A 14,984-nucleotide genomic window follows, 5' to 3' on the forward strand; every position below is an offset into this window, starting at 1 on the left:
AAGTTATTAGGCGCGCACATAGAATTAATAATTGTTGACAGTCATTGTATAATTCAAGTTCTTAACATTAATATAAAGTGATACTATGGGCATTGGAGAAGGTAATTGCTATCTTCATCAGGCCATTGTGCTGTCGCTAAGCCTTCCATTCAGCTGTCCTTCACTCTGTGTATCAGTTTAAATGCTAATTACTTCAGAATTAGTACATGATTTTGGCCACATTGACTAAGTTTGAATCTAATTAAAGTACAAATGCGAACCCAAAGTAATTTATGTCTGTGCTATGCACTGAATGGAATAATACAGGCCAGGGTAAAAAAAACACAAAATGCTGGCAGAACTCGGCAGGCCAGACAGCATCTATGGGAGGAGGTAATAATGATGTTTCGGGCCGAAACCCTTCATCAGGAGTGAAGTAACATGGAATGGTGGGGGGAGGGATGAAGTAGAGAGCTGGGAAGTGATAGGCTGGAGGGAAATGGGCTGGGGAAAGGTGGAGAATTATGGGAAATAAAAGAGGAAGAAAGGTAGGGCTGGGGGGAGAGATTATAGTGAGGGGGGAAAAAGAGAGAGAAAGAGAACCAGACTAAAATAATAGATAGGAATGGAGTTAAGGGTGGGGGGCAGGGGTATCAACAGAGGTCAGTGAGTTGGATGTTCATGCTGGCAGGAAGGTGGCTACCTAGGCGGGAGATAAGGTATTGCTCCATCGACCTGCCTGTGGCCTCATCTTGACTGTAGAGGAGGCCATGGACAGACATGTCGGAGTGGGAGTGGTCTGTGGAATTGAAGTGTGTGGCCACAGAGAGATCCCGCCACTGCTGGAGGACCAAGCGTCGGTGTTCGGCGAAACGGTCTCTCAGTCTGCAGCGGGTCTCCCCAATGTATAAATGGCCACATCGGGAGCACCGGATACAGTATATCACCCCAGTTGACTCGCAGGTGAAGTGGTGCCTCACCTGAAAGGACTGTCTGGGGCCTAGGATGGTGCTGAGGGAAGAAGTGTGGGGGCAGGTGTAGCACTTCTGTTTGCAGGGATGAGTGCCCGGAGGGAGGTCCGTGGGGAGGGATGGGGGGGATGAATGGACAAGGGAGTCGTGTAGGGAGCAATCCCTGCGGAAAGCCGAGAGTGGGGGGGAGGGGAAGATGTGGTTGGTGGTGGGATCACGTAGGAGGTGGCGGAAGTTATGGAGGATTATACGTTGGATCTGTAGGCTGGTGGGGTGAAAATGCTATTCCTTTCTCTCAATTCCTCCGCCTCTGCCACATCTGCTCTCAGGATTAGGCCTTTTATTCTAGGACAAAGGAGATGTCTTCCTTTTTTAAAGAAAGGGGCTTCCCTTCGTCCACTATCAACTCTGCCCTCCATCGCGTCTCCTGTATTTCACGCACCTCTGCCCTCACCCCATCCCCCTGCCAGCCCACCAGGGAAAGAGTCCCCTTGGTCCTCACCTATCACCCTACCAGCCTACAGATCTAACGTATAATCCTCCATAACTTCCGCCACCTCCTACGTGCTCAGTGTGATGGTGTTGGAGATGCTGCTCCCGATCTGAACTGACTGAGGTCTCCCAGTCAGGAAGTCTAGGATCCAGTTGCAGTGGGAGGTGTTCAGGCCCAGTAGGCTCAGCTTTCCAATCAGTTTCTGAGGAATGATTGTGTTGAATGCTGAACTGAAGTCTATGAACAGCATCCAAACATATGTGTCTTTTTTTATCCAGGTAGGTTAGGGCCAGGTGGAGGGTGGTGGCAATCTGTTGAGAAGTTGGAACAGCACGCAAACTGCAGGGGGTCCAGTGAGCGTGGCAGCAGGGTCTTGATATGCCTCATGACGAGCCTCTCGAAACACTTCATGATGACGGATGTAAGTGCAACGGGACGGTAGTCATTTTGGCAGGACACTGAAGACTTCTTCGCCACGAGGATGATGGTGGCGGCCTTGAAGCACGTTGGAATGGTGGCACTGCTCAGGGAGATGTTGAAAATGTCAGTGAGAATATCTGTTAGCTGGTCTGCACATCCTCTGAGCACTCTACCAGAGATGTTGTCTGGTCCAGCAGCCTTCCGTGGGTTGACCCTGCACAGGGTTCTTCTCACATCACTTCTCACATTGTAGGAGGGGTGGACTTCCTCGCCGCCATGTCATTTTCTGCCTCAAACTGGGCGTAGAAGTTATTCAGCGCATCTCGGAGGGAGGCATCACCTGCACAGTCAGGTGATGTTGTCTTGTAATTGGTGATGTCCTGGATGTCCTTCGACATGCGCCTCGTGTTGATGCTGTCCTGGAAGTGGCTGTGCATTCGCTGGGCGTGTGTACGCTTTACCCCCTAATGGCTCAGGACAGTTTGGCCCTTGCTGTTGTTAGAGTTGCCTTGTTGCCTGCTCTGAAGGCGGAGTACGGAGTCCGGTTACACTTATTGTAACATTGGCTGTTGTGCATCTGTGAAAGTCCATGCTGGTGCCAGGTTTTATTCAGAAATTCTGAACTGGGAATTTTCATAAGGAGTAAATGCATAAGGCATAGAAGGCCATGTGCTGGTAATGGTATAAAGATGGACGGAGATGGATAGCTGATATGGACATGATGGAATGAAAAACATGAAGGGCAAATCAGTAAGACCAGAGTTTGAGGGGTTTTTTTTGGAACCAGTATTTGGGGTTCCATCAATGGCAAATCCAGAGTGTCACTACCTAGGATTGGGACCCAAGAATCGAATCGTAAATCCAGAGTCATTGGCCAGAGCTTCAGGTCTGTGAGGCTCTGTGAGTGCACTGGGATAGTAGAGGACCCAATGTCTGTGTTTGAATCCGAATTTCCTGGAGACTGAAGGTCAAAGAATGCCTATTGTACTGGGATTAGAGCATTGTGTATGTGCGTGCGTGTGTGTTGGAGGGCGGGAAGGGGGCTTGTTTAGCTGTTGTTACCTTGTTGTGTTCTGTTTTCTTCTGCTGAACTCTGTGCGCATGCTGTGTTGACACCAGAATGCATGGGGAACAATGCCCAGTAACCCTTTGGCTTTGCTGGTTGTTACCTTAAGTGATGTATTTCACTTGTATGTTTCCGCTAACGGCTCATTATGCACCGTGTCCTATGACATGGGTGATCATGGTCTTTCCATGACCATGATTGTTCTTGGTAAATTTTTCTGCAGAATTGTTTTGCCATTGCAGAGCATATGATAAATTAACCTGAATCTCTAGTCTGTGCTGTATGATTCTATAACTCTATCTTTGTTTTTTTTATTCTTTCTTCTTCTTCATGATACTTGAGTGACCAAGATATCCAATGGGACAATCATAATCAGTTCAAGAGAATTACCAACCAGTGGGGATAGACCCTAAACATTCAGGAGTTGGCACTAAAACACCTGTGGGCTGATCAATCTATTTAGCATGACATTCACATCACACCAAGTTCAACCGACACCTAATTCCTCAAACCCACTTCCTCCTCCACCATCACTACCCCATCCTAAACAGCTGTGAACCCCTGTAGGAGGAAAAATAACTCTGAGGCAATTTTGAGAACATTGCCTGCCTCATTCTGATTGTTGAAGTATTTCATGCCATTACCTTTGCCCAAGTTAAATGCTCCAAATGGAGGTACACCCGCCTTAAGTGAGTAGAGGTTGTGTGCTTGAGCAGATAGCCTCACAAATGGGCGAGCTCTTGGATTGTTAAGGGATAGTAGGCTACAATGGCTGGAGCTTCTCAGAGCAATTCAGAAGATGCAGGAGAGATTCATCCCAAAGAAGAAAAAGTATTCTAAAGGAGGATGTCAACCAATGGAAGGCAAATGAAAAGACAATAAGGAGAGAAAAGATGAAATATGAAGATAAACTAGCCAATAATATAAAAGAGGGTTTTTCAGATATGTAAAGAGTAAAAGAGGCAAGAGTGCATACCAGACCACTGGAAAATGATGCTAGTGTGGTAATAGAGGAAAAAGAAAAGGTGGATGAATTCTGTAAGTATTTTGCATCAGCCTTTACTGTGAAAGACACAAATAGTATGCCAGAAATTCAAGAGTGTCAGGGGGCAGGAGTGACTGTAGTTGCTATCACTAAGGAGAAGGTTCTTGGCTAACTGAAAGGTCTGAAGGTAGAAATGTCACCTGGATTCTGAAGGAGGTAGCTGAAGAGATTGTGGAGACATTAGTAGTGATCTTTCAAGAATCACTAGATTCAGGAATAGTTCCAGAGTACTGGTAAATTGCAAATGTCACTCCATTCTTTAAGAAGTTGATGCACGATCAATAACTCACACTGAGACGTAAGGCGAGATATCGGCTTTTATTGACTGGAAGAAGGAACCAGGAGTGAGTGTCTATCATACAATGTCTTGGAGACTGAGGCCGAGCGTCAGGCCGCAGATCTCCTTTATACAGGGGCCTGTGGGAGGAGCCACAGGAGCAGTCAGCAGGGGCGTGTCCCGACAGGCACATAGTTCACCACAGAAGTGAGGAAAGCAAAAGACATAAAAATTATAGGCCAGACTGCCTGAACTCAGTGACTGGTAAATTGTTGGAGTCCATTATTAGGAATAAGAATTCAGGGTAATTGGAAGCGCTTGATAAAATAGGCTGAAGTCAATATGGTTTCCTTAAGGGGAGATCTTGCCTGTCAAGTCTTTTGGAATTCTTTGGGGAAGTAACAGGCAGGATAGACAAAGGAGAGTCAGTAGCTTTTGTTTACTTGGATTTCCAGGTGGTCTTTGACAAGGTGCCATACATGAGCAGCTGTGGGAGCCAAGTCATTGGGTGCATTTAAGGCAAAGATAGATAGGTTCTTGATTAGCCAGGGCATCAAAGGGTATGGGGAGAAAGCAGGGGAGTGGGGATGACTGGAAAAATTGGATCCGCCCATGATTGAATGCTGAAGCAGTCTTGATGGGCCAAATGGCCTACTTCTGCTCCTATATCTTATGGTCTTATGATGCTGCTAAACAAGAGCCCACAATATTACAGGAAAGATACTAGCATGGACAGAGATTAGCTGATTGGCTGAAAGGGGCCTTCTCTGGTTGATGGCCGATGACTAGTGGTGTTCCACAGGGTTCGGTGTTGGGACCACATCTATGCATTATATGTCAATGATCTGGATGATGGAATTGACAGGTTTGTGGCTAAGTTGGAAGACGATACAAGGATAATTGGAGGGGCAGGTAGTTTTAAGGAAGGAAGGAGCCTGCAGAAGGACTTGTACAGATTAGAATGAGCAAAAAAGTGGCAGATGAAACACAGCATAGAGAAGTGTATTGTCATGCACTTCGGTAGAATGAATAAAGACATAAACTATTTTCTAATTGGGGAGAAAATTCTGAAATCACAGGTGCAAAGGATCATGGATGTCCTCGTGCAGGATTCCCTAAAGGTTTACCTTAAAATTGAACTGGTGATAAGGAAGGCAAATGCAATGTTAGCATTCATTTCGAGAGGACTAGAATATAAAAGCAAGGATGTAATGCTGTGGGTTTATAATGCATTGGTTAGATTGCACTTGGAGATTGGTAAGCAGGTTTGGACCCCTTACTTAAGAACGTCCAAAGGAAGGTCATGGAGAATGATCCTGTGAATGAAAAGGTTAAAATATGAAGAGTATTTGATGGCTCTGGGCCTGTATACTCTGCAGTTTAGAAGAAAGGGGAGGGATCTCACTGAGACTTATGGAATATCGAAAAGCCTAGATAGAGCATAAGTGGAGAGGATGTTTTCAATAGCGGAAGAGTCTAGGACCAGAGAACACAGCATCAGAATAGAAAGATGTTCCTTTCGAACAGACATAAGGACAACTTTCTCTAACCAGGTGGTGGTGAATATGTGGAAATGCAAAAGTTATCTGTGGAAGCCAAGTTATTTGGCATACTTAAAGTGGAAGGTGATAAGTTCTTGATTAGTAAGGGCTTCAAAGCTTATGCCAAGCGAATGGGGCTGACAAGGTTAATAAATTAGCCACAACAGAATGGCGGAGCAGTCTTGATGAGCCAATGAACCTAATTCTGTTCCTATGTCTTAAGATCTAAGTGATGATGAATAGAATTAGCGGTGGTTGGCTGAAAGTAGTTGATTGAAGGGCCTGTTTCTGCGTTCTGTGACATTACATTTGAGATAGGTGATTTATTTAATGATGTCAACTTTCAGCTGTGGCGCATTGTGTCCAAAAATATTATGAACAACAAAATAAATGGAAAGGCTTGCCATTAAATTTACTTCACCATAAGGCATAATTCAACTGTCCCGTTCATACAGCTATATGTAAATAGCACTTCAGCAACAATTTGAAAAAAGACTAAAATGATCTGAATGTAAAGTTACTGCACATCATCTAGTGACTATTTTGTGGAGGGGTAATTGCAGGATCAAGAACCTCCTGTGATGGGGTCTCAGTTGAATGAACAGGGTTATGTTGCTCCATCTCTGGCATCTCCAGTGCCTGTGGTCCCTGACCATTCAGGGTTATGGGGCCCCTTTCCCTTAAACCTCTTTTAGTGAGCAAATAAAAATAATTATTTTTAAGCACTCCAAGCAAATTGTGTCCAGATTTCAGGAATGGGCTGAATATAAATAAGAAATACTTAATTAAACATTCAAGTGAAAAAGAAATCAATTGAACAATAAAAATCAAAACTTAATGGGATGACTGAAATAACAAATTCTCCTGCAGGCAAACATGTTTAATTACCAGTATTGTTTACTTCTGGGACCTATAATAATGACTTGCAGTGGTTTTACAAGGCAATAAGGAGGAAGCCCAGTGAGCTACACCTCTGGAGTTCAAATTCCTGCTGTTTTTTTGGGTTTCTGCCAACCTTCTAAGGTTATAAAGGGAGATCAAGAGCTGTCCATCTTTAAACAGTACAGGCCCGTCAGCCTCAATGTTGTGTCAAACTTTTAGTCTACCCAACTATCAATCTAACCTTCCCTCACACATAGCCCTCCATTTCTTAATCGTCCATGTACCTATCTAAGAGTCCCTTAAATGTCCCTAATGTCTCTACACTCTCTGTAAAATACCTACCTCTGACATTCCCCCATCCCCATGCTGACCTCCACATACCTTCAATTATGCCCCCTCGTATTACCCATTTCCACCCAGGGAAAAGGTCTCTGACTGTCCACTCTATCTATACATCTTATCATCTTGTACACTGCTGTCAAGTTACCTCTCATTCTCTTTTGCTCCAAAAAGAAAAGCTCTAACTCACTCAACCTTTCCTCATAAGACATGCTGTCTAATCCAGGCAGCATCCTGGTAAATCCCCTCTGCACCCTCTATAAAGCTTCCACATCCTTCCTGTAATAAGGTGACGAGAAATGAACACAATACTCCAAATGTGGTCAAACTAAAGTTTTATAGAACTGCAAAATTACCTTTGATCTCAGTCCCCTGACAAATGAAGGCCAACACTTCAGACACCTTCTTAACTACCCTACCAACTTGCACGGCAATGTGGACTTGGCTCTGGAGATCCCTCCGTTCCTGCACACTGCTAAGAATCCTCCCATTAATCCGGTACTCTCCCTTCAAGCTGGACCTTCCAAAATGTATAACTTCACCTTCTCTGGATCGAACTCCATCCTCCACTTCCCAGCCAGCTCTGCATCCCATCAATGTCCTGTTGTAACCTACAACAACCTTCCACAACACCAACAACCTTGTGTCATCTGCAAACTTACTAACCCACCCTTCCACTTACTCATCCAAGTCACTTACAAAAATCACAAAGATCAGGGCTTCCAGAACAAATCATTGGGGCTGATCACGGCTCACTGATATCCAACAGAACATGCTCTTCTACCACCCTCTGACTAATGTGAGCAAACCAATTCTAAATCCACACAGCCAGGTTTCTCTGAACCCTATGCTTCCTGACCTTCTGACTGAAAGTACCATGGGGAACGCCATCAAACCACATCCACAGCTCCACCCTCATCAATGTGTTTTATGTCTTCCTTGAAAAATTCAATCAGGCTCTCAAGGAACGACCTGCCTCTCACAAAGCTAGGCGACTATCCCTCGTCAATGCTTCTCCAAATGCTCGTAAATCTTGCTTCTAAAAATCCTCACCAATAGTTTGTCCAGCACTGATGTAAGACTCACTCATCTATAATTCCTAGGATCATCCCTGTTACAAAGGAATAAAATTTGCCACCCACCGATCTTCTCGTACGAATCCTTTGGCCAGTGGGGGTGCAAAGGTCATTGCCAAAGGCGCAGCAGTCTCCTCCTTTGCTTCCTTTAGTAACAGGGAGGGTATATCCCGCTCGTATATATCTATATGGAGATTTATCTATTCACATATTTTTCCAGTTCTAGCACATGCTCTTTCTTGACATCGACATCGAGCATATTGGGAGAGGATTGCCAGAGGGCAGTGGGGATTGCCTCATTAAGAGAGGGACTAGTTTTCAAGAGAGGATGACATTAAGAAGGTTAGGGAGATAGAAACATAGAAAACGTACAGTGCAATACAGACCCTTTGGCCCACAAAGCTGTGCCAAACATGTCCTTACCATAGAAATTACCTAGGCTTACCCATACCCTATATTTTTCTAAGCTCCATGTATCTATCAAGGAGTCTCTTAAAAGACCCTATCATATCCACCTCCGCCACCGTCACTGGCAGCCCATTCCATGCACTCACCATTCTCTAAGTAAAAAACCTACCCTTGACATCTCCTCTGTTCCTATTTCCAAGCACCTTAAAACTGTACCCTCTCATGCTTGTCATTTCAGCCCTGGAAAAAGCCTCTGACTATCCACACGATCAATGCTTCTTATCATCTTATACACCTCTATCAGGTCACCTCTCATCCTCTGTCGCTCCAAGGAAAAAAAGCTATTCTCATAAGGCACGCTCCCCAATCCAGGCAACATCCTTGTAAATCTCCTCTGCACCTTTTCCATGGTTTCCACATCCTTCCAATAGTGAGGTGACTAGAACTGAGCACAGTACTCCAAGTGGGGTTTGACCAGGGTCCTATATAGCTGCAACATTACCTCTCAGCTCCTAAACTCAATCCCACGATTGATGAAGGCCAATGCACCATAAGCCTTCTTACCCACAGAGTCAACCTGCTCAGCAGTTTTGAGTGTCCTATGGACTCCAACACCAAGGTCCCTCTGATCCTCCACACTGCCAAGAGTCTTACCATTAATACTGCCATCATATTTGACCTATTAAAATGAACCACCTCACTAAGTTGAACTCCATCTGCCACTTCTCAGCCCATTTTTGCATCCTATCAAAGTCCTGCTGTAACCTCTGACAGCCCTCCACACTATCCACAACACCTCCAACCTTTGTGTCATCAGCAAATTTACTAACCCATCCCTCGACTTCTTCATCCAGGTCATTTATAAAAATCACAAACAGTAGGGGTCCCAGAACAGATCCCTGAGGCACACCACTGGTGATTGACCTCCAGAATATGACCCATCTACAACCATTCTTTGCCTTCTGTGGGCAAGCCACTTCTGAATCCACAAAGAAATGTCCCCTTGGATCCCATGCCTCCTCACTTTCTCAATAAGCCTTGCATGGGGTACCTTGTCAAATGCCTTGCTGATATCCATATAAACTACATCTACTGCTCTACCTTCATCAATGTATTTATTCACATCCTCAAAAAATTCAATTAGGCTCGTAAGGCACAACCTGCCTTTCACAAAGCCATGCTGACTACTCTTAATCATATTGTGCCTTTCCAAATGTTCATAAATCCTGCCTCTCAAGATCTTCTCCATCAGCTTACCAACCACTGATGTAAGACTCACGGGTCTATAATTTCCTGGGCTATCTCTACTTCCTTTCTTGAATAAGGGAACAACATCCACAACTCTTCAATCCTCTGGAACCTCTCCTGTCCCCATTGATGATGCAAAGATCAACACCAGAGGCTCAGCAATCTCCTCCCTCGCCTCCCACAGTAGCCTGGGGTACATCTTGTCCAGTCCTGGTGACTTATCCGACTTGATGCTTTCCAAAAGCTCCAGCACATCTTCTTTCTTAAAATCTACATGCCCAAGCTTTTGTCCGCTGTAAGTCATCCCTACAATCGCCAAGATCCTTTTCCGTAGTGAATACTGAAGCAAACTACTCATTAAGTACCTCTGCTATCTTCTCCGTTTCCATGCACATTTTTCCACTGTCACACTTGATAGGTTCTATTCTTTCACATCTTATCCTCTTGCTCTTAACATACTTGTAGAATGCCGGAGTTTTCCTTAATCCTGTCTGCTAAGGCCTTCTCATGACCCCTTCTGGCTCTCCTAATTTCTTTCTTAAGCTCCTTCCTGCTAACCTTATAATCTCCTAGATTTCTATCATTACCTAGTTTTTTGAACCTTTCATAAGCTCTTCTTTTCACCTTGACTAGATTTACAACAGCCTTTGTACACCACGTTTACTGTACCCTACCATCCTTTCCCAGTCTCATTGGAACGTATCTATGCAGAACTCCACGCAAATATCTCCTGAACATTTGCCACATTTCTTCCGTACATTTCTGCAGCCATGACACTATTTCTGATCAACAGTGCCAAGCCCCCACCTCTTTTGCCTGCCTTCCTGTCCTTTCTGAAACATCTAAAGCCTGGTACTCGAAGCAGCCATTCCTGTCCCTTCATCATCCAAGTCTCTGTAATGGTCATAACATCATAGCTCCAAGTATTGATCCACATTCTAAGCTCATCCACTTTGTTCATAATACTCCTTGCATTAAAATAGACAAATCTCAAACATTCGGTCTGAGCACATCCCTTCTCTATCACCTGCCTATCCTCCCTCTTACACTGTCTCCAAGCTTTCTCTATTTGTCAGCCAACCGCCTCTTCCTCCGTCTCTTCAGTTCAGTTCCCACCCCCAGCAATTCTAGTTTAAACCCTCCCCAATAACCGTAGCAAACTCCCCGCCAGGATATTGGACCCCCTCCCCCCCCCTCAGTTTCAAGTGCACCTGTCCTTTTTTGTAGAGGTCACTCCTGCCTCAAAAGAGGTCCTAGTGATCCTTAAATCTGAATCCCTGCCCCCTGCTCCAATCCCTCAGCCACGCATTTATCCTCCACCTCCACTCAATTCCTATAATCACTGTCACGTGGCACAGGCAGTAATCCCAAGGTTACCTTTGTGGCCCTGCTTCTCAACTTCCTTCCTACCTCCCTGTAGTCTGTTTTCAGGACCTCCTCCCTTTTTCTGCCTATGTCGTTGGTACCAAAATGTACCACTACCTCTGGCTGTTCTCCTTCCCACTTCAGGATATTGTGGAATCGATCAGAAACACCATGAACCCTGGCACCAGGGAGGCAAACTACCATCCGTGTTTCTTTCCTGCGTCCACAGAATCGCCTGTCTGACCCCCTAATGATAGAGTCCCCTATCACTGCTGCCATCCTCTTCCCTTCCCTACCCTTCTGAGTCACAGGGCCAGACTGTGCCAGAGGCGCAGCCACTGTTGCTTCCCCAGGTAGGATGTCCCTCCCGACAGTAATCAAACAGGAGTACTTATTGTCAAGGGGTACAACCACAGGGGTACTCTCTAGCCTCTCACTCCTGCCCTTCCCTCTCCTGACTGTTACCCACTTATTTGTCTCCCGAGGCCAGGGTATGACTACATGCCTTTAGCTCCTGTCTATCACCTTCTCACTTTCCCTGACCAGACAAAGGACATCGGGCTGCATCTCCAGTTCCCTAACCTGGTCCTTAAGGAGCTGCAGCTCGACGCACCTGGCACAGCTGTGGCCATCCCGGAGGCTGGGAGTCTCCCGGACTTCCCACATCTGACACCAAGTACAGAACACCGGCCTCACACACATTCTTCCTGTCTGTATTCTAAACAGGCAACCTACCTCGCTTCGACCCGTTATCGCTGAAGCCACGTTGAGGAAAAGCCTTCCTACTCTGTCTCCCTCTCTTCCAATACCCACTCCTTCAATGCCCGCTCTATAAAGCTGACTCCTTTTAAACTCTACCCACTGTTCTCACTGGCTGGTGCCCACACTTGCACAGTTGTGCCCTGATCAAACTGCTGAAGAAATAAAAGATGGTGCCATGTGCCATTGTCGACTGCGCATCTGGCTGTGAAGTGGGATGGGAAGATAAGTGGTGGTCAGGGGAGGGGTGTTGGACCAGTGATGGGAGAAATGTTGAGCAGATGTTGGGTCAGGGAGCTGCAGAGGCTACACTAGGATAATCAGCAATGAGAGCTTGTCAAAGAAGGTAGCTGACTGAAAGAAGATGGATGCCATGAAATCTCAAGGTGGATGTATCTCTGGCCGAGGCCTTTTTGCTCATTCCCATAGGCCTTGTCTGCACAGAACCTCAAGCAGAGGGCACTTGGCGAATGTTGTACACACATTGACATCGCTGAACTCACCCAGCACCTCCAGCCTCTATTACGCTTCACTCACAAAAGTGCTAGTAACTGCATTGGCTTAAGATTGTCTGCTCTGGTCTGACACTCATACCTTCCTGCTGCAATGTTATCCTATCCCAATGCATCCTACTTGGTATGGTAATTGCTCTGCCCAATACCACAGAGAATTGTAAAGTGTTATCAACACAGCCAAGTCCATCACCAAAACCACCTCACTTCTATTGATGCAAACATGAGGAAATCTGCAGATGCTGGAAATTCAAGCAACACACACAAAATGCTGGCAGAACGCAGCAGGCCAGGCAGCATCGATGGAGTGGAATAAATAGTTTTAACTGGGCCGAGACCCTTCACCTGCACTGGACAGGAAGGGGGCAAAAGCCAGAATAAGAAGGTGGGGGTAGTGGTAGGAGTGACCAGATGAGGTATGGGGAGGGTGGGTGAGGGAGGGGATTGGTGGTAGAGGTAAAAAGCTTAAGAAGAAGGAATCTGATAGGAGAGGGCAATGGACCATGGGAGAAAGAGAAGCAGGAGGGGCACCAAGGACAGCGATGGACAGGGAAAAGAAAAGAAGGGGTGAGACAATAATTCAGATGAGAATGGAATAAGAGAGAAGCAGGGTAGAGGGCACAAATGACCAAAGTTGGAGAAATTGAATATGAGGTGCTGCTCTGGGTTTGGCCTCATGGTAGCAGTCGAGCGGCCATGAACAACCACGTCAGGATGGGAATGGGACGTCAGATTGTAATGGATAGTGACAGGAGATCCTGCCTTTCGTGGCAGATAGAGTGATGGTGCTTGTCTGGGCTGTCCCACAACTTGCATCAGGTGTCACCAATGCTGAGGAGGCAACACCGGGTACACCAACTACCAGCTGCAGCCAATTTTCACACTACAGTCTCGCAAACAAAAAAGAGGGAAGCCACTTGATAGATCTAGCTGAGGGTTTGATATTGGTCAGGAGAAAAACCCTGCCCTTCTTCGGAATAGTACTGGACAACCTTTATGTCATCTGGAAAGAGTAAACAGTGTAATAATTTAAAATCTCACTGGGCAGAAGGAAACTCCAAAACTGCAGCGTTCCCTGTGGCCTGCACAAGATGGTGTGCCTTAGTCTCTTTAGTGAGACTTGAACCCACACCCTTATGAGGATCACCGACAGCAGCATCTCGGGTAGCTTCTGATTAGAAGATCACTAAAAGAACAGAGGGATCCGGAAAGGTGTTGATATTTTGAAGCAGTCATTATGGACATCAGTCAGGTAGTACATACGATCATCAATTCAGATCAAAAAACCTTCTCACGGTGAGGCACTCTTCAGTCTTCTTGGTGGCAATGCTGATACTGGCTTGGGGCCTGGATAGTTGAGGCTGGTAGCCAACCGTTGCCTTGCCTCACATCCCGCTACATAGCCCTGGTTTAACTTATCCATCGAATTCTCGAGGCACAGTGCAGTCATGGCTGAAGAATGGTGAGCTTGGGCCAGCCTCTCAAGTCTTTTTACTATTTCATAATCAGGAAGTGCAAGAGTTTTAACATCCAGGCCCAAAATCCGTGAGACAACATCTCTGAAATTCACCAGCTGAAACAACAAGTATACAATGGTTAACGCAAGTGCACCTAAGATCTAGTGGCAGACAAAGGAGCATCAGATTAAAATTAGTGTCACAAAGAGCTCCCTTTTACATTAAAAGTGGAATCAGTTTCTATTTATAGAACAGAGCACTATTGCTCAAAAACAGACCCTTCAGCCCACTTAGTCTATGCCAAACTAGTATTCTGCCTAATCCCATCAACCTGGACCATACCCGCCATACCCCTCCCATTCACACGCTTAACCAAATGTTGAAATCAAACCCGGAACCACCACTTCTGCTGGCAGCTCGTTCCACATTTTCACCACCCTCTGAGTGAAGAAGTTGCCCTGTTTCAATCAACAGACTGGAATGTCTCAAAGCCTCAACTCCAGGAGAAGAATTACACAGTGTAGAATTTCTCACTGTTTCTGAACCGTCTATAGCACTTCACAGCCAGTGAAGTACTTTAGATATGGCAGCATCTGAAACACAACAGACAACTTGCATCAAACAAGGCTCCAGGAAGGCAACGTGACAAAGAGCCGGTAGGTTATTTAAGCAATATTGATTAAGGGGTAAATAATAACTAGGACCTAGAGAGGAACTCACCTCCTCTGAACTGCAGCATTGGATCTTTTGTAACTTGATGACAGAGAAAGGATTTCATATCTCTTCTGAAAGCAAGCAGCACCTCCCCATAGTGCACTTTGCATGTCAGCCTACAGTTCATAGATCCTTGGGGTTTAGCAAGGTTCATGCAGAAGAGCGTGTGTAGGAAAGTAGCAAGCAACTGCTTCTTATATAGAGCAGCAAAGACAAACTTTGCTTTAAAACAAGGTGTTGTTCTCTCTCTCTCTCTCTCTCTCTCTCTCTCTCTCTCTCTCTCTCTCTCTCTCTCTCTCTCTCTCTCTCTCTCTCTCTCTCTCTCTCTCTCTCTCTCTCTCTCTCTCTCTCTCTCTCTCTCTCTCTCCCCTCCCCCCCCCCCCCCCCTCTCCCCTCTCTCTCTCTTCCCCTCCCTCCCTCCCTCCCCACCCC

The 14,984-nt window shown here is 45.8% G+C and overlaps 1 protein-coding gene across 1 annotated transcript in view; it reads right to left on the reverse strand.

The window, feature by feature from the left end:
* Window positions 1-4,277: 4,277 nt before the first annotated feature.
* ccdc170 (coiled-coil domain containing 170) overlaps window positions 4,278-14,984 on the reverse strand; it is a 97,679-nt gene continuing 86,972 nt past the window's right edge. Inside the window, exon 13 of the mRNA XM_059986336.1 lies at window positions 4,278-13,954. Within this exon, the coding sequence (XP_059842319.1) occupies window positions 13,673-13,954 (282 nt within the window). The 3' untranslated portion in view covers window positions 4,278-13,672. The remainder of the gene's footprint in view (window positions 13,955-14,984) is intronic.

Source organism: Hypanus sabinus, chromosome 12, assembly GCF_030144855.1.
Source record: "Hypanus sabinus isolate sHypSab1 chromosome 12, sHypSab1.hap1, whole genome shotgun sequence".
Lineage (NCBI taxonomy): Eukaryota > Metazoa > Chordata > Chondrichthyes > Myliobatiformes > Dasyatidae > Hypanus > Hypanus sabinus.